This window comes from Strongylocentrotus purpuratus, unplaced genomic scaffold (genome assembly GCF_000002235.5).
Source record: "Strongylocentrotus purpuratus isolate Spur 01 unplaced genomic scaffold, Spur_5.0 spur5_scaffold_4, whole genome shotgun sequence".
In the NCBI taxonomy this organism is placed as follows: Eukaryota; Metazoa; Echinodermata; class Echinoidea; order Camarodonta; family Strongylocentrotidae; genus Strongylocentrotus; species Strongylocentrotus purpuratus.
This window is the reverse complement of record NW_022145610.1, coordinates 19,753,897-19,775,771: the sequence shown is the minus strand read 5'-3', so window position 1 is coordinate 19,775,771 and position 21,875 is coordinate 19,753,897. Positions and strand designations below refer to the sequence as shown.

Here is a 21,875-nt window from a genome sequence, read left to right as displayed (position 1 = left end):
TTAGATCAGATCAAAATAGAGTTTTAACATGCAACCACACAAGTTCCAGTTAAAGAGATATGTACTTCTGGTTGTAATAATGAGTTCACAAGGAAAAATCACATGAATGTACTGTATTAACTACTAACTGTTGTATCACGTACTAACCTTTGGTATGTAGAAGGAATTAAAAGATGGATTGGTATTTTTCACACATTTTTCCACACTTCCACTTAGTAATAATTTCAAAAATAATATTAATTGGAGCAACAACGTGTTTTGCCCATGGGTCAGGACTGCTTGTTTGAATCAGATAAATCTGAATAACTTTCCTTCTCATTATTTACCCATCATATCAGATTTTATTAATTAAAAAAAACAGTTTTTTATTTGAATTTTGTGTTAATTTTTCTTATGCTGTTCATATAACAACACTACTCTATCCAAGCATGTTGTTACTGATTAATTTAGAAAATATAATATTTTCAAGAGAGTAGTATACATTCAAAATGAAAATGAGTCTTTTTAATGTATCAAACTACTTTATAATTCTTAAGAGATTAATTAAGAAATATGGTCTCAGTTGGAACATATATGTGATATATGTGATTCAGTGGGGAGCAGGTTCTATTCTGTGAACGTTCTGGATAGAAACTGGTACTTTACAGTTTAACCTCTCACAGTAGCCACCTCTATATAAAGGCCACCAGTGTATATATTGGTCACCTGTATTGCCTCCCTCTAGGAGGAAACGTGTTGAATAACCTCTCACAGTGGCCACCTCTATATGAAGGCCACCTGTTTATAGTGGTCACCTGTATTGCCTCCCTCTAGGAGGAAACATGTTGAATAACCTGTCTACAGAGGCCACTTTTTGTTTTTCCCCTTGGGCGGCCAATAATAGACAGGTTTGATTGTACTTATCTTAAGACTCGATCGTCTCTAGCTAGCTGTCCACTGTTTCATCCGCAGACAAGAAATGTCAGCATGGCTACCCTGCAAGCCCTGGAAGAGTTACAGACAGCTGTCTTGCAGAACAAGGTCCCTGGCGAAGAGAGCACAGTGATCAGAACAGAGGCTGTATCCCTGATCCTCCAGAGGCAAGAGCGGTGGGAGGTAGCATCTAAGGTCAGCGACAGCAAGGCAGGAGCTACTTCCTTCCAGCTTCCAAGCAATGTACTGGACGGCGGAACAGAATCCAGCTTTGATGACATCGTAGACAGCCATGTGAGTGCTTTAATGATAGAAATAACAGAAAAAAAGACAAAATTGGTTATTGATAGACTCAGGGATGCCAGTTAGAATCGATCAGAGGTCCTGAAAATCACCCAGAATGAGCTATTGTGTACACAAAAAAACCTCAACTATGGCCTGAAAATAAATTGCGAGGGCCTGAATTCATTATTATATGATTTTGTAAGGCTCTCACTAACTGATATCAAAAGTAGACCAGTTACTGATAGACTAATTTATTATATGATTTGAAAATGCCCTGACTGATTTCAAAAGTAGGCCATTGAATGATTCAGTGAAAGATAAGCAAGACAAATGGCAATATTGATAATTATGAAATAGGTGCTTTAAAGTCCTGAATTATGTTTTCTGGTTGTCCATCCCTACGTCCCGCTCTCATGATCGCATTATCTCAAGAACTGATTGATGGATCACTATCAGACTTGGGTCATGTATGTATCTTGCAGAGCCAATAAGCTGATTAGATTTTGGGGACACAGGGTCAAAGTTCCAACGGTCATGTAGAAAAATAGCTTGTATTTACGTTATTTTAAGAACCTGTAAATGGATTACAATCAAACTTGGATTTTTTTAATTGCTTCTGTTTTGGTTTGATGGATATCAGATTGTTTGGTTGATGGTGGATGCATCATTTTTGACTGCGTTAAGTCGAACATCCATCTACCAGTAGTTTAAATTTTAAATTGTTTAAAGTTCAACAATTTTTTTGTCTTCCATTTTTTTTCTTCTTATTTTCTTTGATGCATGATATATAAACAAATATACCATGCCTTGTTTTCGAGGTACTGGTTTAAACTATAGGTCTCTGTGACTCAAATAGTATTATATACCGCATGTCTAGATTCTAGGCCTCTGGTCAAATTTGCGGGCATGAAATTCACTATGGACTATGGGCGGTATAGTGAAAAATATTGACCGGGCATAGAATTATGTCTTTGTACGCGCGCGCGTAGCTACGGCAATTTGATACGCTTGGGTGCGGCCAGCACCATATCATACATGTACACCGAACAAAATTTCGAAAGAGCAATCGATGAGAATTATGTTACGGTGCTGTATTTCATCTGTCTTTGAATTTATTTCTGAGCTCAAGAAGGATGTGGTATATAAAACAAATGTTGACTGCTTCTTTTTTCGCGTCACGGTTAAAAACCATGGCCCTCGGTGATCTCACAACTGCGCTATGCCCCTCGACTGCCATCCCGGAGAATAGCACGGTTGTGAGCTCACCTCAGACCATAGTTTTCACCGTGCCCCTCAAAGCAGTCAACATTTGTATACTATTTGCTCCGAAGCAAATTGTACTATATAGTCACCTCGTGCGCATAGTTTTAAACAGAACCTCTCAAGACAGTGTATATTTGTATACTATCTGAGATCCAAATGACATGATGATTACTTGTATGCGATGCACAATGTTTGAAGGTGAATAAGACTAATGTTAAATTGCGTAGAAATGTACAGCAATCATTCCAATGTCTTACAAGCACATGTAAGTCATATGAAATTCAAATGCAAGAAAACCTCTTTGGGAACAGATAAAGAAAAAGACAAGATCAGGTATTTGACCAGCTTACTCGATAGCTACTGTGGCGTGTTGCTCAGGATATCAGATAGGGCTGGCAGATGTTCACGATCATAGTCTAGGATAATGCCGCCTTGTCCTGTGGCCAGCAAGATGGCAAGGTTCCCCTTGCGACTGATTTCCACCTTCTTAGCAGACGGTACCCAGTCCAACAAGATGGGGTCTACCAGGGGCTTGGAGCTTTCAAGTTGGTGGATACTAAGCTCAAAACGACCTGGTTCAGAGAGTCGATGGTAGACTATCAAGACTTCACAGGTGATTGGATCTACCAGAAGTTGAGCGGGGTCACCAAGTTTTGTATCGATCTTGCAGGGTTCTGGGATGCCATCTTGTATTGTCGGCCTTTTCATCACCTTCTTCTTCGATGTGATGTAGTAGAGGTGTGATCCGGAGAGAGCTACATTGATGGGATGAAAAAATCCATTCACGCTGAATGTATGTTCGACAAATCTATCTGATGGATTGAACATCCAAATTGTGTGTCCATTTGTTTCTGGAATCCAAAGTTGGTGTTCAGAATCCATATGGACGTAGAGATCAACAGCACTTCTTCCTCTTTTGATGGGAAGCTCTTTGCACAGTGTTGCCCGTCCTGTAGTGTCGTACAAGTTCAGACACCATGTTCCACTCTGGATACTAGGTATGACCAAGCTTGAGTCTTCTGTACTCTTGATGTCCACTGGTTTGCCTTCAATTTGCAAGCTTAGTAACCTTTCACTTCCGACTTTTGAGAGTTCCTTAACTACAACAGCATTCTGGTGCTGCTTACTGGTGTAGAGAACATACCAATTTCCGTTTGGCACACAGGTGAAGGAAGTCACAGTTGTATTCTGGCATCCTGCAGTATTGACAATTACTTTTGATGCCAGTTTCCAACTTAAACTTGTCAGAATTACCTCAAACATCTCAGATTTTCCGTTCATTCTCATGTTTTTATTAATCTTAAGAGAAAGACTTCTGGCGACACTTGGCATCAGCTTGGCATCCATCTTATCTTGCATTTCAGAGAGTGAAACCTGCAGACATTCTTGGGCCTTTGCAAACTTCTCAGTGATTTCATACTCGTTGCCTCTGCCTATCATTCCCACGATGTCATCAATGGGCCTCTGATTGTAGTACATCAAGTCTACTTTCTCTTCCAGTTTGCATCCAAGCTGCTGTACCTGGCTTTTGAACTGTTCTTGCTGAGTCTCAATCTCCTGTATCATCCTATCTGAAGCACCCTGTGCCTCACTCTGCAGGTGCCAAATGTGTGATCTTATGGTGGACACGGCTGCTTTCTGGTTTACAGCAAGTACAGACTCTGTCATTTTCTGGTGCTGTCCGATGAGAGTGGTTAAAGAGGCCTTTAACTGATCACTTTTGTCTTTGATATTGACAAAGAGATGCCCTCTGTGGTCAACCACTGTGCAATCCCTGCATATGAGCGCACCATTGCAGGTCTCACAGCAGAAGTTTGTCACCTCAGTGGAATGCTTCTTACACTTGGCCGTATATTTTCTTGCCGCAGGAAGAGGTTTCTTCTGTTCTTCTGCAGCCGCCATGACCGGCGCAGCCCCCTGTGCAAGGCTCATACCTTGCAGTCGGTCTATAGTAGCCTGCAAGCTGTAATTCCGTGGCAATCCACTCACCCCATCCTTGGGCAGTACTATTTGCCTTCTGCATTCTGGACACTCAATAACATTTCCTGGGATAGGGCTTTGATTAGCATGGCCTTGTAGGCATTTCCCACAGAAGGTGTGGCCACAGGACAAAAGTCTGGCATCCTGAATAATTTCCATGCATATTGAACACTCTGGAAGAAGCAGTGCAATTTCTCCTGCTGTTTGTGACATCATGCAATATAAAATTGTCCTTTTCACTCACAAAATGTGCAGAGATATTCCTTTCCAATATGATTTAATAATATATGTATGTGACGGGCCCACACTACTGTAAAGAATACATTACATAGGGTGATGACCTGTATGTGGAATTCCCCATGAATATTGATCTGCATGGTAGCCAACCACATCTCATATTAATGAGGTGCTGATGTAGTGTGTACAGCCTGAGAATGTACCAAGAGATGTGCAGATGCACCACTCTCCAGTGGGAAATCCCACGCGCATGTATATTGTAAATGATGGTTGGTGATTCAAACTCCTCAAATCATAATACACAACTACTTGTTCATTATACAAATTGATAGTCATGTATCTCTTGCATGCATAGATGTACAGGTGTATGTAGGAAAAATGGACTTGAAATGAATTAAAGTATAGTAATAATAATAAAGAATTCATAATAAATGTTTTACATGCAGATATAAAATAAGAAACAAACATGAATTTTCAAAACTTGAAGATTAATTGTCAGATTGCTGGTTAACTTCTTCAAGAATTTTTTTTTTAAAGGGATGGAGGGAGGGGGGGGGGGCAAATCCAATGCCTATTTTCTAACACATTATTTATTACAATACATATTGTTGTATACACGATTGAATATACTACCTTGGATCAAACGTAATATATAAAATCATTTTTTTTTTTAATTTTGATTCATGTTCAATACCAATTTCAATGTTCAAATATCTTAAACTTGCCTATAACAACATACACAACATTGATATTGCTTCTGATATGATTGCGCTGCTGATGTCCATGAATTAGACATGATATTGTCTGAAAAGTTCTGTTTTACATTTTCAAAAATATATTGAAGTGTATTTTTTGATACAGTTTAGCATTGGGTTATTTGCGGAGCTGAGGTGCTTACCTTATGCGGATTTCCATACTGTCAGCAATATTAATTCGTACATGTGCTTCATATCAGCTATGAGTTTTTTTTATTTAAATAGTTAAAAAAAACAAATATTACAAATCACAATTGAGCAAATGTAGTCCACATTGTTTTGGAAAGCTAGACAGAATTTTGAACAGAAAATCAAATCATTAGTGTTTTTGCTGTTTGTGCTGTAAAATTCCTTCTGATGAGCAGATTACAAATTAAAAGCTGAATTGTTTGATTATGTGGACTGCATGGCAGCTCAAATCCTCTATTAAATATCTGAAAATGGAGCATTTCTTTGGATAGATTATTGATTCCTCTTATCATAACATATGACATGTATTAAAGTCGGTTCAATTTGAATTAGATAAAATTGTTTACAAAATTTCATCAGATTTTGAAAAAATTTGTACATTAATTTGCTATATATGGTCTTATATATACATGATGCAATTAATATATAACCTTACCAATTATTCTTGAGGAAGGAGGCCTGGAATGTCATGAAGTGATGGCAGATTTTCACGTTGATACTCGACGATCATGCCACTCTGTTCCTTTGCTAGTAGTATGGTAAGATTACCTTTCTGATTGATATCCACCTTCATAACCGAGGGAACCCAGTTCACATTGAGAGCTTTAACGACGGGTTTGGAGCGTCCAAGTTGATGAATGTTTAGCTCAAAGTTTGAGTCGTCTGTATTAACACTTTGGTGGACGACCAAGAGTGTGCAGGTCTTTGGATCAACCAACAGTTGTACAGGCTCACCAGATTTGATGTCGTGTTCACATACAGTTGGAACGCTACTAGGAAATTCCTGCCTCTGGATGATCTGCTTCTCTGCAGTGATGCAGTAGATGCTTGTTCCACAGCTAGCAGCATTCACAGGTTGAGGGAAGTCATCCATGCTGAACTTTTGACCAGTCCCGTTGTTCACATTGATTTTCCAGATGCCACATCCATTCTTATCAGGTACACAAACTTGGTCTTGATGATTGGCAGTGACCTTCAGAGTCTCATTTACCAAGTCCTTTACCTGAAGTGGTTTCATCCCAGTTGATGTCTTTGAAAGGCGTTGGACAGTGGCCAGGCACAATACATTGTTGCAGAGACCCAAGATGCACAATTGTCCTGATTTTGTGAAGACAATGTCCAACGGTTTTGCTTTCAGGTTTAAGGTTGTTATCCTCTTACATTGTCCATCACTTGACAACTGCCTTAAGCAAACGCTCTTCTCTTCTCCTCTTGCTTGTCCGCTACTCCCTGATGAACACAGTACGTACCAGTTCCCCAGGGGACCACAGGAGAAGGCTAATATGTTTCCCATGGCATTAATGTCAACGTATGTTGTTGCAGGTTTCCAACATGTATTGGACAGCACTAAATCACACAGTTTTGTATCTGTAGATCTGCTACCCTCCTCTTTGAATGACAGACATTTTGCTACGTCAGGCATGATGCTGGAACTCGTCTTTTCTTTCATTTCAGCTAGTGACATCTTCAGATGCCCCATTGCTTCAAGGTAGCCTGCTGTGATATCGTACTCATTGTCACGAACCACCATTTCAACAATACTATCAATGGGCTTCTCATTGTAGTACATGTTGTTTGTCCTTTCTTCCATTACTTGTCCAATATGTTGTACGAGACGAATCAGTTTGTCTTTTTCTTTCTGAAGGGCAAGGATCTTCTTTGCTGCGGTTTGTTTCACTTCATTTTCGAGACGCTGAATGTTGCAGGCGATTGAATCTACAGCTCGGCTCTGGTCTCTCCCAATCACCTGTGCTGTCAGCTTCTGGTGTTGTTCGATGACTTCCATCAGTGAAGCCTTAAGATTGTCACTTTTGCCTTTGACGCTGACAAAGTGGTGCTTAAAATGATCTCCTTCAGTACATACCCTGCAGATCAGTGTACCCTGACATGTTTCACAGATGAAATATGCTACCTCATTTGTATGTCTTTCACATTTGACTGTGTACTTCTCTTCTGTAGGAGTTGGCTCAGTTGCCTCTTGTCTTGAAGTCTCTTCTTTCTGAGAAAGCGTCATGTTGTCATACTTGTCAATGATAGTCTGAAGGCTGAAATTCCTTTTGAGACCATTCACACCGTCCTCTCCTAGAGCCATCTCTGTGCGGCATTCAAAACATGCCAGCAATCTGTGTGGTGCAGGGCTCCTGAGCAATTCTTTTTCCAGGCAATCTTGACAGTAGGTATGCCCACAGTTCAGCAATCTGGCGCCACGCATTATGCCCATGCATATTGGACACTCTGGGAGTAAGTTTGCAAGATTACCTCCTGTGCTATGCTGAGCCATTGTTTTATTAAAGTAGTACTTCTTTTTCCTAGAAAACTATAGAAAGTACCTACATTTGTGTAAATGTTTTCATTACCTCAGTAATACAGTACAGTATGCCAGTTTTAATGTATCAGTACATCATTTACAATTGTACGACTTTCCCACAAATACAAAAGCAGAAAGCCTTCAATAGAAACATGCCATATAACACAACATACACATATAGTACATTATGTGTGATGTACATGTGTATATTTGTATGTAGATAATACATGAATATATGTTACCAGTCTGTGATCGTCATTGGGGAATCCCCACTTCATTTTATGAAGAAAGTAGAAAGCCTTAGAAACATGCCGTATAACACAGCATACACATATAGTATGTGTGATGTATATGAGTATATTTGTATGTAGATTATACATGAATATATGGTACCAGTCTGTGATCGTCATTGGGGAATCCCCACTTCATTTTAATAAGAAAGTAGAAAGCCTTAGAATCATGCCATATAACACAGCATACACATATAGTATGTGTGATGTATACATGCATTTGTATGTACATTATACATGAATATATGTTACCAGTCTGTGATGGGGAATCCCCACTTCATTTTATGAAGCAAATGTCAGCAGATATAGAAAAAGGAGGGGAGGGGCATGTGTCATGTACACTTTGGCCCCTCCCATGCCTTAGTAGCTAAACCCATCCAAGAATATTGATATTTAATACTTTCTTTATTTGAAGTTTAGTAGCTAAGACTTCTTGCATTGTCTTTATGTACAAACAGGTACATCCATTCAGTTATTCCTATAGGGGGAAAAAATTACTTATATCGAAACATTTAACAAAGATGTTAGTCCGTTTAAAAAATGAGAAATTTTCTTTGAAGTAATTTTTGCAATCATTGTGGCAAAAAAGAAGTAAAAATATCTTCATGCACTGTGATTATCTGCTAAGTTTGAACTTTCTTTTGTGTAAAGGATCTACTATTAATAAATGTATTAAAAGTTATTGGCTCTAGATTCTTACATATATATATATTCTGTCCATTAGGTGGTATACATGCGCTTCAAGTTAATAGGCTTCAGGATGAAAGTTACTCGACTTTTTTGAACTTACGCAGAGAAAGGAGTGAAAGTAATAGTATCTGGGAAACTTACATAGATCTGTAAACATCACCATTTCTTTAAACTCTTTCAAACGTTAAGTTTAAAGCTTATTTTATTGCTATATGTTTTGGATATGAAAATCTATATTAACAAAAGTTTGAATATGTTTTTTAATTTACAATTTTCTTTACTCAATTGTTTTCACTATTGAATTTTATTTTATTATGTGCTTATGATGTATATTTTGTTTTCATGTTTTTTAATGGGATCATGTTTACAAAATTACAAGTTGTACCAAACTTGTTATGATCCCACTACATTTACATTAGTCTTTTCTTCTTTGTACATTTGCTTGTACCACATGTTTTGTATATCTTTATAAATGTTTTTGATATGGAGATGTGGAAATGAAATTCAATCAGTCATTTCATTCAGTTCAATTCAATAAATCTGTTGTCACCATGCAATGAAACCTTGGACTGCAGTATTGTTGGAGTATATGATATACGTACTGTGACAAGAGTCGAGTTCCATTCCCCATGTTTGTACCATCGGTAGACCACAGCCGCTGAAGAGTTGCTTGATATTCACTTTTGTTCACTTTTATCTGTCTGTCCAGATTCATGAATACAATCACAATCCATTCGCTTGGGCTTCAATGGGTGGAGAAGACGACATCACAAGTCAGGTGAGCAGTCTTGAACTGGAGCTAAGCGACGGGAATCAACACACCAAGCTGACCCCTGTGAACCTACCCAAAGACATTGACATCTTCATAGATAATGAGGATACTAAGGTTCAGCAACTCCAAGCGGCCAAGGAATCACAGAGTGGAGAGATCAATTACTATTTCAACGTCATATCACAGATGGCATATGTAGTGGTTGAGGTTGTCGTGTACAACCGTTCATTGTACGAGCCCTTCCCAGAACTATTCCTGTTTCTCACCCGCAATGAAACTGGAACGAACAGTTCTGCAGGAGTGGATGCTACCCACATCTTGAACACCTCATTTCCGGCAGGAGCTGACCCCCCTGTATCGGCATTGAATGACACCCACAATATGACAGGAAACCCTTACCTGTGGATTATTCCATTTAGTGAGATAGGGGTGAATGGTGACCATGGTCTTGTTCTCAGTGGCTGGGGGATGGTTAATAAATCGGATATTGCTTTGTATGCCTATGGAGCTCAGTGTGTTTACTGGAATACAGAGGAGGAGATGTGGGACACCACTGGATGCAAAGTGAGTCTTAACTTAATGGCAGGTTGACAAAACTATTAGAATTGTGAAAATATATATTTTGCATATTTCTTCTTTGTATCAATAAGCCATGTGAATATATACCTATATAAGAACACAAAACAACCTCAAACATGTTTTGATGCCTAGAAAGAAAACATATACTTTTGATCACTGTCCACATATTTTTATGCCTGCAACGAAGTAGCCGGAGGCATTAATGTTTTGGGATTGTCTGTCAGAACGTCCCGTTCTCGTGATCGCGTTATCTCAAGAAACGATTGATGGATTCCTGCAAAACTTAGGTCATGTATGTATCGTGCAGAGACAATAGTCTGATTACTCGAGGTCACAGGGCTCATTATCAGGGAATAATTTTCCTGGTATCGCATCGCAATTTGCTATGCATTTTTGCATGACTGCTATACAAAATATCTTTTGTGTAGCAGTTTTCTTCCATAGAAATGTACAGAATTTCATTTGAAATATTTATCCATCGGCTGAAATTGCTAATCAAAAAATTTGAGGAAAATTATTCCCTGATTATATATGCAAGAATAGCTCGTGATCACATTATCATTAGAACTGATGGACGGATTCCTGCCAAAATTAGGTCATGTATGTATCTGGCAGAGCCAATGAACTGATTAGATTTGGGGGTAATGAGGTCAAAGGTCATGGGGTTCATTATCTATGCAAAAATACCTTATGACCGCATTATCAGTAGAACCGATGGATGGATTAATTATTGTCAAACTCAGGACATGTATGTATATTGAACTGATTTAGATTTTCCGGACATGAGGACAAAGATTAAAGGGTCATACATGTATATGAAAAAAGGCTTGTGATCACTATATTGCGAGAACATGCTAATGGATTGCATATATTTGCCTCTGTTTTGGTTTTTAGAATCGCTCTATGGCGGAGGCATCATTTTCAACTGCACGCAGTCGAAGATCAATCTAGTTTTTATTGAATAAAGTACTGTATATCATAAGGGTCACCATTATTTTCAGAGATCAAAACAATTTTCCAGTGTTTTTATTTTCTTCTACTTTCCCCTTTTTTCTTTTTCATCCCATTTTACAATATCAATATCCTAATGTATGAAAAGTCATATTTGTGTTTTTCACATATTTTAAATGATCAATTTTCTCACTGGAAAGCAAGTTGTAAAGGAAAGCCTTTCATCTCTTTTCCTGCAACGATAGGTTGGACCTCTGACATCCCGCATCCTTGCCCACTGCCAGTGTAACCATCTCTCTCACTTTGCTGCTGGCTTTGTGGTTCTTCCCAACACTGTGCACTTCATCAAAGATGCATCTCTCTTTGCTAAGATACTGGAGAATCCAATCACTGCTATGACAGTGGGATCAGTCTTTGCTCTGTATGTCTTGGTTGCCGTCTGGGCAAACAGACACGACAGAAGAGCTGAGGAACAGGTATGTAACAATATAACACCATAGGCATAGGGTCATTATTCTTTTAAAGGGATGTTAAATCTGAGATACACGGTCCTATATGTTACCATTGTCTGTGATATGGTGTAATATTGAAGCCCTAAAAAAATGATCAAGAAGCGCCTCAAAAAAGTTAAAATCTTTGAGTGACCGGTTTTACCATACTCGTTTTCCCCAATAGACTGTAGTGTTATGAAAACCGTTTGGCGAACGGTTTTCAAAATTTGTAATTCCAATCACAAATATCTTGATAATCAGACAGGCGATCGGCTTGTAAAAGTCATGGAGTTCCTGACTGACCTAAAGGTTTATAATTATCATTGCAGCATGAGCTAAATCAAGGATTATTTCTAAAGGATCTAAGACAAAGTTACCGGATCCCTTTAAGAGGTAATTCGAAACAACACAACTATGTCAATGTACAAAACAAAACTGCCCATCCACACCCTTAAAGGAAAAAAAAATCACAAATGATTTTTCAGAGACCATGTTTTCATTGAATGTTTACTTGCCTATGGTGGATGTTATATCTAGATCAAGGGGTCATGACAAGGCTGCCTGACTAATGTTTTAATATCAGTTGGTCAAGCCCAAAACAATTCTGTGAGCATCATTCCTCTCATTACACTCTCCCATTTGTTTTGTGTATAATTTTTGTGGAGTTCATAACGTTAGGAACCAGAGCACCATAAGACTTAGTTCCCATAGGACATATATTTATTCGGATGGTCATATCTCATCCAATACTTAACATATTCGATTGGTTTTCAACATTCGGACGTTATTTTTTATGCTCTTTAGGAAAATGAAGACAAAATTGAGAAATTCTAAAAATAGGTTTTTATGGTGTCTCAGCTTTGTTCCTCTATTTGTCTATATTTTTTCACAAGCCTTTCATGTTCACCTTTAAAATTCTAAAAGTCGCCCTTGTCCATTTCTTTGAACAGGCACGGGTGATCTTCTTGGGTGACAACAACCCAGAAGCTCAGTACAATTACCATGTGACCATATTCACCGGTTTGCGCCGTGTGGCAGGTACCACAGCTGTTGCCACCATCACCCTCTATGGGGCTGCTGGGTCCAGTGAACCCCATGTCCTTACTACTGAGGGGAAGCGCAAGATTCTGCAGAGGGGAGGAGTAGATTCCTTCGTGTTGTCTACACATGGTTCCCTGGAAGAACTGACGGCTGTGAGAGTGTGGCATGATAACTCTGGAAAGCAACCCGAATGGTGAGGCTCTAAGTAAACCATGTCCAGGGAATTATCTGAATCAACTTCAAAGTGTTATACAGTGCGTCCCAGAAAAAACGGAACCGAGAAGTATCGATGTTTTATCATAACTTAATCACAACCATAATTAATGAATGATACATATTTGGAAAGCTTAGAGTCTCCTCTTTCAGTTGATGCTACTCACGTGATGCATATTTCACGCATGAGTGATTAAAAGCAATTTGAAGGAAGGAAACCAAAAAGTAATTTGGCGGGCGGTATCTGAATTTCAAAGAAAAATTCATATTTCTAGAAAGTTCATTTTCTGCTCTTTCATATGATACCTCAATCAAGAAAAATAAGCCAGGAATAACAAAGTTCTGTTTGTTTAAAGTAGCACTTACATTTTCATAATTTTAACAAACGAATTCGTTTTCACTGGGTGCCTGCCGTAGCAAAAAGCAGATTTGACAAAAGACTTAACTCCGTTTGGCAATCAGCCATGCATGAAGACTCTCGTCTACGGCTGATTGTCAACGATACGGAGTTAAGACTTTTGTTAATTTCATTTATTGATACGGCAGGCAGCCAGTGAAAACAAATTTGTTTAATACAATTATGGAAATGCAAGCACTACTTTAAACAAACAGAACTTTGTCATTCCTTGCTCATTTTTCCTGACTTTCTAGAAATGTGAATTTTTCTTCGAAATTCAGATACTGCCCGCCAAATGTCTTTTTGGTTTCCTGCCTTCAAATTGCTTTTAATCACTCATGGGTGAAATATGCATTATCTGAGTAGCATCGCATAAAAGAGGAGACTCTAAGCTTTCCAAATATGTATCATTCATTAATTATAGTTGTGATTAAGTTATGATAGAACATTGATACTTCTCGGTTTCGTTTTTTCTGGGACGCACTGTATATCATTCATAGTGCGGTTTGTAAATAATATGCATAACAAATAGGTCATTAGGAACATTTACAGGTAGACAGTGGACTGGCAATGTATAATGTATTGTGCCTTCATGCATTATGGAACTGAAAAGTACACTTCAGAATAGTTTAAAAGATATGAATTTGGTTCTTATTACACAGGCACCTGAACCGCATCCTGGTACACGACCTGCAGACCAAACAGCTATGGTACTTCCTCTGTCATACCTGGCTAGCAGTGGATCTAGGAGAGTGCACTGTGGACAAGACCTTCCCAGTGGCCACCACAGAGGACCTACAGCAGTTCCAGCACCTGTTTATCACTGGACTCCTACGTGACATGAAAGACCACCACCTGTGGGTGTCCATCTTCACCAGGCCACCCAACAGCAACTTCACTCGTCTGCAACGCATCACCTGCTGCTTCACTCTTCTCATGATGTCCATGTTGGCAAGCATTATGTTCTTTGGAATCACTCCCGAGGATGTGGACGTGGGCGACTCCAAAGGTCCAGAGATGTCGCAGGAGATCGGGATGGGAACTATCCGTGTGACATGGTTCGACATCCTGGTCGGCATCGAGAGTGGACTTTTGGTGTTACCGGGGAATCTGCTAATATTGGAAATCTTTCGAAATGTCAGAAGCAGGCATCCTTCAAAGGGTGACAAGTCTGTTGAGATTGTAGCTGAGAGCGAAGATGACAAATCAGGAACAACTAAAACCACAAGTGAGCAGTCCACAAAGTCGATAGCTACGGCATCCTTAAAAGCTTCAGATGGTGAAAATGTGCCTCACCATGCAGGAGATGGAAGTCAAAACCACTCTGAGCAGATACCATCAGAAGCACAATCTCCTGAGACAATAACCCAAGAGAAAATGAACAATGAACATGACATTGAGAGCCAGATTCAACCTGTTGCTCAGTCCGTTTGGATAGACTCTGCATCTAATGAGTGCTCTAAGTCAGCAGATGTGTCTGTAAGAAGTATCCATGTCAGTACAACTGAGGAAATCCCACCATGTTGCTGTTTAAGACCATGCTACAAAGGTTCAGAACATGATGATGTGGTCTCAGGAGGAGGAGATGACCGTTTACACAGAACAGCATCCTCTTCGGTTCTTTCATCTTCTGATTCCCAACCTGAATCTTTGAGTCCGGAAGCAACAGAGCTGCAAAATAGGCCTCCGTTCTTCATGCGACATGAAGACTACCTTCATCACCATATCAACACAATGCATGAAGAAATTTACCATGCACCGGAGGGCTACTTCAAAAGTGAGGAAGATCGGAAGAAGGTAGGAATTTTAATGGCACATACAATATCAAAGATAGGGTATATTTTATTAGTGCAGTGTATCACCATATCAGCTTCATGGTTTCTCTGTAGACAGAAGATGAGGCAAAACATTGCAGCAAATTCTAATTTTGAAAAATGAATGATGTTTGTATAGTGATATAATTTCATTGCACCATTTAATATCATGGGAAAATATAAAATGACAAATAGATTGTATAATGTAAGGAGAAAATCTTTTTTGAAAAATTATTCCTTCAAGGTATTCATCTGTAAATGTATTATGATTGACATCCTCTGCTAGGCACTGCGGAAACTGGAAGAAACTCTCAAGGTACATGGCTGGTATCAACATCTACAAGAGGAGGAGGAAGGTCATGCTGCAACTGAAGACCAAGATAAAAGCGGTTGCTGCCAAGGTGAAAGTCAAGGATGCCTGCCCTGGTGGTTCGTCTACATTGGCTGGTTCTTTGTAGTGGTCACCAACCTGGTATGTGGCTACCTGGTCATCCTGTATGGTCTAACCTATGGCCTCCAGACCTCCATGGACTGGCTGGTCAGCATGATGGTTTCATTGTTCCAGAGTATCTTTGTCCTGCAGCCAGGCAAGGTCATCCTGGTGGCTGCATTCTCTGCCGTTATCTGGAAGAAACATGAGGATGATGATGTTGGCGTGGACCTCTTTACAGATCCAGCCACAGGCAAGTATTTCAGGGGGAGGGTGCCAGATTTCAGGCAATTTACTGGTTTCAAGCTCTGTCTCATCTCCACTTTGGTTTTTGTCAGGATTCACGACAACAAAGAATCCAGTTTTATGGAACTCTATAAGTGTCAGATTCTTTTTACATTCACAACATAGTCCTACATGTCGATCAATAATCTCTGCTTGCTCTCTGATAAACCATCAATAATATTTTGTGTCTGATGTAGCCTATCAAAGTGTAGGTAGTCGATAGGAACCAACTAATTAAGGTATCAAATTTCAAGTTGTTCATGTATAAATTATACTAATGGTATATTCATGCATGAAAATTTAAGCGCTCAATACATTTATACACAGGTATCTTCATGACTCCGGCAAATGCCAAAGGGAGAGGTAAACGGCACACCATTGCTCGCTACTACCAACCACCCACTATCGAGTCTGTAAATCAAGTCAGAGAACGACGGGAAGCTGAAGCGAAGATGTGCAAGATGCTGAAAGAACTCCTGGGACAAATTCTTCTGGTGGTCCTAGCCCTAGAAGTCGCCCACTTCCAGAGGGATCCCAACAACTACCTGTTTCATCAAACCGTGGCTAATACTTTCACTGCAGGATTTGAAGATGTGAGTTAATTGTGTTAGTCTCTCTTGGAAAGATTTCTTAGGGGGTAATGAGACATTTGCTTCAGGCTTTATTTCGTCAAAAGTGTGGTGTAAGGGTTATTCTTGGGTTTCGGGGGTTGAAGGTTAGAGTCCCTTCATAGGTGAAATTGTTTGAATCTACAGTCGACCTCGTATATGTCAAATAACTGCCCAAGTCGATGTTGATAAAAAAATATATGCCCTCGGTGGCCCTGTATTCCAGACTTGCTGGCTCCCGCTCCTCCGTTCTTCTCTCTCTCGTATTCGCCTCTCTCTTGCTCTCTCTGCTCCCCTTCCCATTTCATCTACACTGTCGCTCATATAGTTGGAATATTTTTGTTTACCTCAATTTATGGAATTATTTTGACAATGATTTATTCCTAAATAGATCTAGATAATACTATACTTTCTCAGATTTTATTGAATAATAATTTGCCAGTGTTTGTTTTGCGTGACTGCTACAGCATTAAGCTAAAGCATAATTCATTGAATTCCCCCCCCCCCCCCCCCGGTCCCCAACTGAAAAAAAATCTTCTGTGTGCCCATGCCTTGAGCCATAATGCATGGTCGTACAGAGGATTTTGTTATGTTAAGGAACGGGGTAAAATTCAATAAATTATTGAAAATCTGAGAAAGTATAGTATTATCTAGATCTATTTAGGAATAAATCATTGTCAAAATAATTCCATAAATTGAGGTAAAAAAAAATATTCCATCTATATGAGCGACAGCGTACATGTAGCATGTAGCTCTCTCTTTCTCACTCTCTTTTCTTCTGGTTCTGGTTCTGGATTTTACTCCGACAAAGCGGGATCCCGCACCACGTCAGAGGGCTGACCTGGGGGTTGACCTGGTGGAGTTATTTCCGATTGGTGTTTGTGAAAAAATCGCAGAGCCTTTTCTTAAAAATGTCTATGTTTGGGGCGTCTAGGATGTCATGAGGCAGGTCGTTCCAATATTTAACAGTCCATGGGAAAAAGCTATTTGAGTAAATTGTTGTGTTGGTCTCTGGAAGGATGATAGGTGTGTGCGTCTAAGTTGGCGAGATGGTCTGGTTAAGTAGGGGTTCCAGTCAACGTCTTCTTGGTCCTCATGCTGCTAGATTTCTTCATTTATCTTGGATTCTTGCTTTAGCAATATCACTGCTGTATGCACTTTTACTGGCAATGTACACATAACATGCACACTTTGTTAGCATGGATTTTACCAAACAAAGTGCATTCATATAAGACTATGTATTAGATAGGCCTATGGGTAAGCCAAATTTCTAAGAATTACGTACAAGTCGAAAATTGGCTTAGTCGACTTACGCGAGGTTATCTGTATTTTCAAATTTAGATTTTACTCTAAATGGTGATTACCATTTTACTACACCTACATGTATTTGCAGATACTGATACTCCTACGTCTAACAAAACAGCTGATGGAATTTCCTCTTCTTTGTAAAGATATCTATGAATTAGGTGTGTAAAATGAGTTCTGTATTGAAGCATTACTATGAAACAGTCATGAGAAGGTGGGCGGTATCTTTTAAAGCTTTCTCTGATTGACCTTGTTGTGTGACAGTGTTTAACTGTAAAATGATAAATTCCTATTCATGAATGAATCTTTTTGTATCAGGTTTCCTCCATCAATGATGTGTATGGGTACTTGGAGGAATCGTTTGTACCAGAGCTGTATGGAGAAAACAGGGGATTCCTAGGAGATGAAAGCACCTACAGAGTAGGGCGAGCTAGACTGAGACAGGTCCGGATCATCCCTGGTGAGAATAAAGAGGTTCAGCATAAGGCCTTTAAAAAAAAAAGATGTTGTATTGCTCTTTGCGACCGATCCCAAAATCTTGAAATCTACGGTCAGCGTTTTTTTTAAAGTTTTTTTTTACCGTTTTTTTTTACCGTTTTGGGGGGAAAAAAATGTATTAAAGCATTCAAAACTGAGAAATAACAGGGCGTTGTGGCCTGTGCCTGTAATCCAGCTTATAATGGAAGTCACAAACTGATTCAGCCGAGGACGCAGGTTTGAAAATGAGTCGCGTCTTTCAGATGGTGACGTCAAAAGTCGATCCCCAGACGTAAATAATCATATCCGATTGATACACGTCTGTAAAAAATTAATTACACACACACACACTCACACCAAAGAGGGAGTAAAAAAAAAAAAACATTAAAAAAAAAAAAACATTTCCGACCGACCGACCCACTTTTGGGACCTAAAGGGCAATACAACATCATATTTTGTTAGGCCTAATTCTTACATGCACCAAGTCACACATTGGCTTTGATAGAATAGAGTTTTGCATACATACATGCAGACATACACGAGTAGCATGTGAAATAATACTTTTGTTGTCCACAGCGGAAATATCTCATTGCATGTAATGATTTTGCTGTATGTTCGGTTTCCTTGGAATTTTCCCATCGTTTCCTTACATCAATATGTTAGTAAAACCAGCATACTTATTTATTTCCTCATGTAGATGCCTGTACTCCACCCAAGCCTACACAACACATTGTGAACTGCACTGGAATCTTAAGATCTCAAAGTCATACCAACCAGCAGACTTACAACAAGTCATGGTCAGAACTCCTTGAAGATGATACAGAATCTAAAGCAATTACAGATTCCTATGGCCCTTGGAAGTTCACACCGTCAAGATCATCCCACGGGAGCTATCACATGGGTACAGTTACATTGTACACACAAGGTGGCTACATCCAGGTCTTAAGCTCGACTGCCCGCAGCACCCTCCGCGTACTCCAAGAACTTGAGAATCGGAAGTGGTTGGACGAACTGACAAGGGCTCTGTATATAGAATGGACAGTCTTCAGTGCAGATGCTGGATTGATGTGTGTTTGCACTGTCTTGTTTGAGGCTACCACAATGGGGAATCTTGTCTCGACAGGAGAGTTCCATGCTTTCAAGATCTTCAGCTTGGAAACCGTTGTGGATAAAATCAACCTGGCCCTCCAGAGTGTCTACCTCTTGGTGATCCTTGGCCTTATCCACTTGGAAGTCAAGAAACTGAGACGCAAGAAGAGGGCATATTTCCAATTCTGGAATATCCTGAACATTCTGACCATAATTTTGTCCATCCTATCCGCTGTATTCTACAGCCTATGGGCGACCTCTCTGCACAAAGCCATGAAGGACTACACCCAGAATCCTTCTAAGTTCATTTCCTTCTTCTATCCTGTGATCATGGATCAAACCTTCATGGCTGTTACAGGATTCCTAGTGTTCATCAACACACTCCGTTGCGCCAAGATCCTGCGTTTCAACAGCAGCATCCAAACGATCCATCACACATTCTCCAACATAACCAGCGAGTTCTTTATCTTCACTCTCATGGTGTTAATCTTCCTATTTGCCTTTGCTCTTCTGTTCTGTGTGACATTTGGCTCAGACGTCATGGATTTCAAGGATGTGGCCTTCTCCTTCCAGACCATCTTCCTCTTCCTAGAGGGGGGCTATGAGGAATTCATGGATGTTAGTGAAATCTATGCAACACTGGGCCCACTTTACTTTATCTTCATGACAATTGCTCTATTCTTCCTCCTCTTCAATTTCTACATTCTCCTCATTCTTTATGCATTCCGAGATGCAAGGCATATTCTTCCCAATGAGGACCACAAGGATGTGCTGAGCGCCATTGTGGACTGGTTATTCTCTGTCTGTTCAATCAGAAAAGTATCAAGGAAAGACGAAACTATGAAATCTGCGCCAGTATTCAAACATTACCGAGGTGAATTAACTTTGGAATAAGTTCTGCAGGTCTTGAAAAAACTATTTATAATTCAATAAAACTGAAATATATTGAGTGGAAATGAGTCACAGCACTCCACTATGCATGCTCATGGCAAAATGCTATTGCATTCTATTGATAATACTGTAAAGCTTGTTTAGATATTCATACTTTTTGACACAGTTTTAAATGTTATGTACATTAAATCAAAAGAAGAAGGATAAAGGAGCAAAAAATGATAATAACCATCATTTTTCACAGATCTCACGCTTGCTATAAAGCTCCAACCCTAACAAAACGGGGAAATAAGGTCACGTGGCTCGATGACGCATTGGTCTTAGTTGTCATTTTTAAAGCTAGATTTCAGAATTATTGATGATTTCTAAGAAAAATAATTGTCGTATTCGAAATCTCTGTCAAAAAGTCTTCTACATGTCTTTTTTTCACTTTATAGCCCGATCTGAAGAAATTATGTACAGTGAAATTTTTAAAATTTGGACTACATTGTGATTACAATTTAAGCTAAAGACAATCAAATACTCGACTAAGAAACACTGTATATTTGTTCATATAAAAAAAATCTCTTTTATTCTGCATAAATATTTCTCGAAAAATGTTTTAGATGCAAGAACAATGTTTTTTGAAATCGTTTGAAATAAAGCAACTACAATTACAATGAAGCTTTTTTATGCCTCCGCCACCGAAGGTGGTGCCGGAGGCATCATGTTTTCGGGTTGTCCGTCCGTACGTCCGTCCGTCCGTCCGTACGTCCGTCCGTCCGTACGTCCGTCCGTCCGTCCGTCCGTCCGTCCGTCCGTCCCGTTTGACCGTTATCACAATATCTCAAGAACCATTTAAGATTTAAACTTAAGACTCGGGAATAGTATTTATCACCATAGGAAGACGATCTGATTAGATTTTGGAGTACGTAGGTCAAAGGTCACAGGTCACAGAGGTCAACTTATGAAATTCCTTGTATTGAGTTTGTTAGCGCGATATCTCAAGAACCATTTGAGATTTAAACTTCAAACTTAAGGATAGTATGTATCACCATAGGAAGACGATCTGATTAGATTTTGGAGCACGTATGTCAAAGGTCAAGGGTCACAGAGGTCAACTTATGAAATTCCATACATTGAGATTGTTATCATGATATCTCAAGAACCACTGGAGATTTAAACTTCAAACTTAGTGATAGTGTGTATCACTATAGGAAAACAATCTGATTACATTTTGGAGCACGTAGGTCAAAGGTCAAGGGTCATAGAGGTCAACTTATGAAATTCCATACATTGAGATTGTTATCATGATATCGCAAGAACCACTGGAGATGTAAAAACTTCAAACTTAAGGATAGTATGTATCACCATAGGAAGACGATCTGAGTAGATTTTGGAGCACGTAGGTCAAAGGTCAAGGGTCACAGAGGTCAACTTATGAAATTCCATACATTGAGATTGTTATCATAATATCTCAAGAACCACTGGAGATTTAAACTTCAAACTTAATGATAGTGTGTATCACCATAGGAAGACAATCTGATTAGATTTTGGAGCACGTAGGTCAAAGGTCAAGGGTCACAGAGGTCAACTTATGAAATTCCATACATTGAGATTGTTATCATGATATCTCAAGAACCA

At 39.3% G+C, this 21,875-nt stretch overlaps 3 protein-coding genes across 3 annotated transcripts in view; 1 reads left to right on the top strand and 2 right to left on the bottom strand.

The window, feature by feature from the left end:
• The window catches only part of LOC414744 (receptor for egg jelly 4), a 53,560-nt gene extending 32,934 nt beyond the window's left edge, over positions 1 to 20,626 (top strand). The window contains exons 15-23 of the mRNA XM_030997532.1: positions 952 to 1,206; positions 9,619 to 10,245; positions 11,457 to 11,687; positions 12,653 to 12,936; positions 14,016 to 15,150; positions 15,454 to 15,850; positions 16,210 to 16,475; positions 18,114 to 18,255; positions 18,970 to 20,626. Of these exons, the coding sequence (XP_030853392.1) occupies positions 952 to 1,206; positions 9,619 to 10,245; positions 11,457 to 11,687; positions 12,653 to 12,936; positions 14,016 to 15,150; positions 15,454 to 15,850; positions 16,210 to 16,475; positions 18,114 to 18,255; positions 18,970 to 20,255 (4,623 nt within the window). The 3' untranslated portion in view covers positions 20,256 to 20,626. The remainder of the gene's footprint in view (positions 1 to 951; positions 1,207 to 9,618; positions 10,246 to 11,456; positions 11,688 to 12,652; positions 12,937 to 14,015; positions 15,151 to 15,453; positions 15,851 to 16,209; positions 16,476 to 18,113; positions 18,256 to 18,969) is intronic.
• On the bottom strand, positions 1,136 to 4,737 carry LOC105437536 (E3 ubiquitin-protein ligase TRIM71). The gene is made up of 2 exons (XM_011664230.2): positions 2,811 to 4,737; positions 1,136 to 1,213 (listed from the first exon to the last, which is right to left on the bottom strand). Exon 1 carries the CDS (start codon positions 4,654 to 4,656, stop codon positions 2,818 to 2,820), a length of 1,839 nt encoding a protein of 612 aa, XP_011662532.2. The 5' UTR covers positions 4,657 to 4,737; the 3' UTR covers positions 1,136 to 1,213; positions 2,811 to 2,817.
• On the bottom strand, positions 3,128 to 7,894 carry LOC115929156. The gene is made up of 2 exons (XM_030997531.1): positions 6,058 to 7,894; positions 3,128 to 3,215 (listed from the first exon to the last, which is right to left on the bottom strand). The coding sequence occupies exon 1, from the start codon at positions 7,840 to 7,842 to the stop codon at positions 6,061 to 6,063; it is 1,782 nt and encodes a 593-aa protein (XP_030853391.1). The 5' UTR covers positions 7,843 to 7,894; the 3' UTR covers positions 3,128 to 3,215; positions 6,058 to 6,060.
• Positions 20,627 to 21,875: the final 1,249 nt, after the last annotated feature.

Coding starts and splice junctions, on each gene's coding strand:
- LOC105437536 (XM_011664230.2), bottom strand. CDS start 4,656: ATGATGTCACAAACAGCAGGAGAAATTGCACTGCTTCTTCCAGAGTGT.
- LOC115929156 (XM_030997531.1), bottom strand. CDS start 7,842: ATGGGCATAATGCGTGGCGCCAGATTGCTGAACTGTGGGCATACCTAC.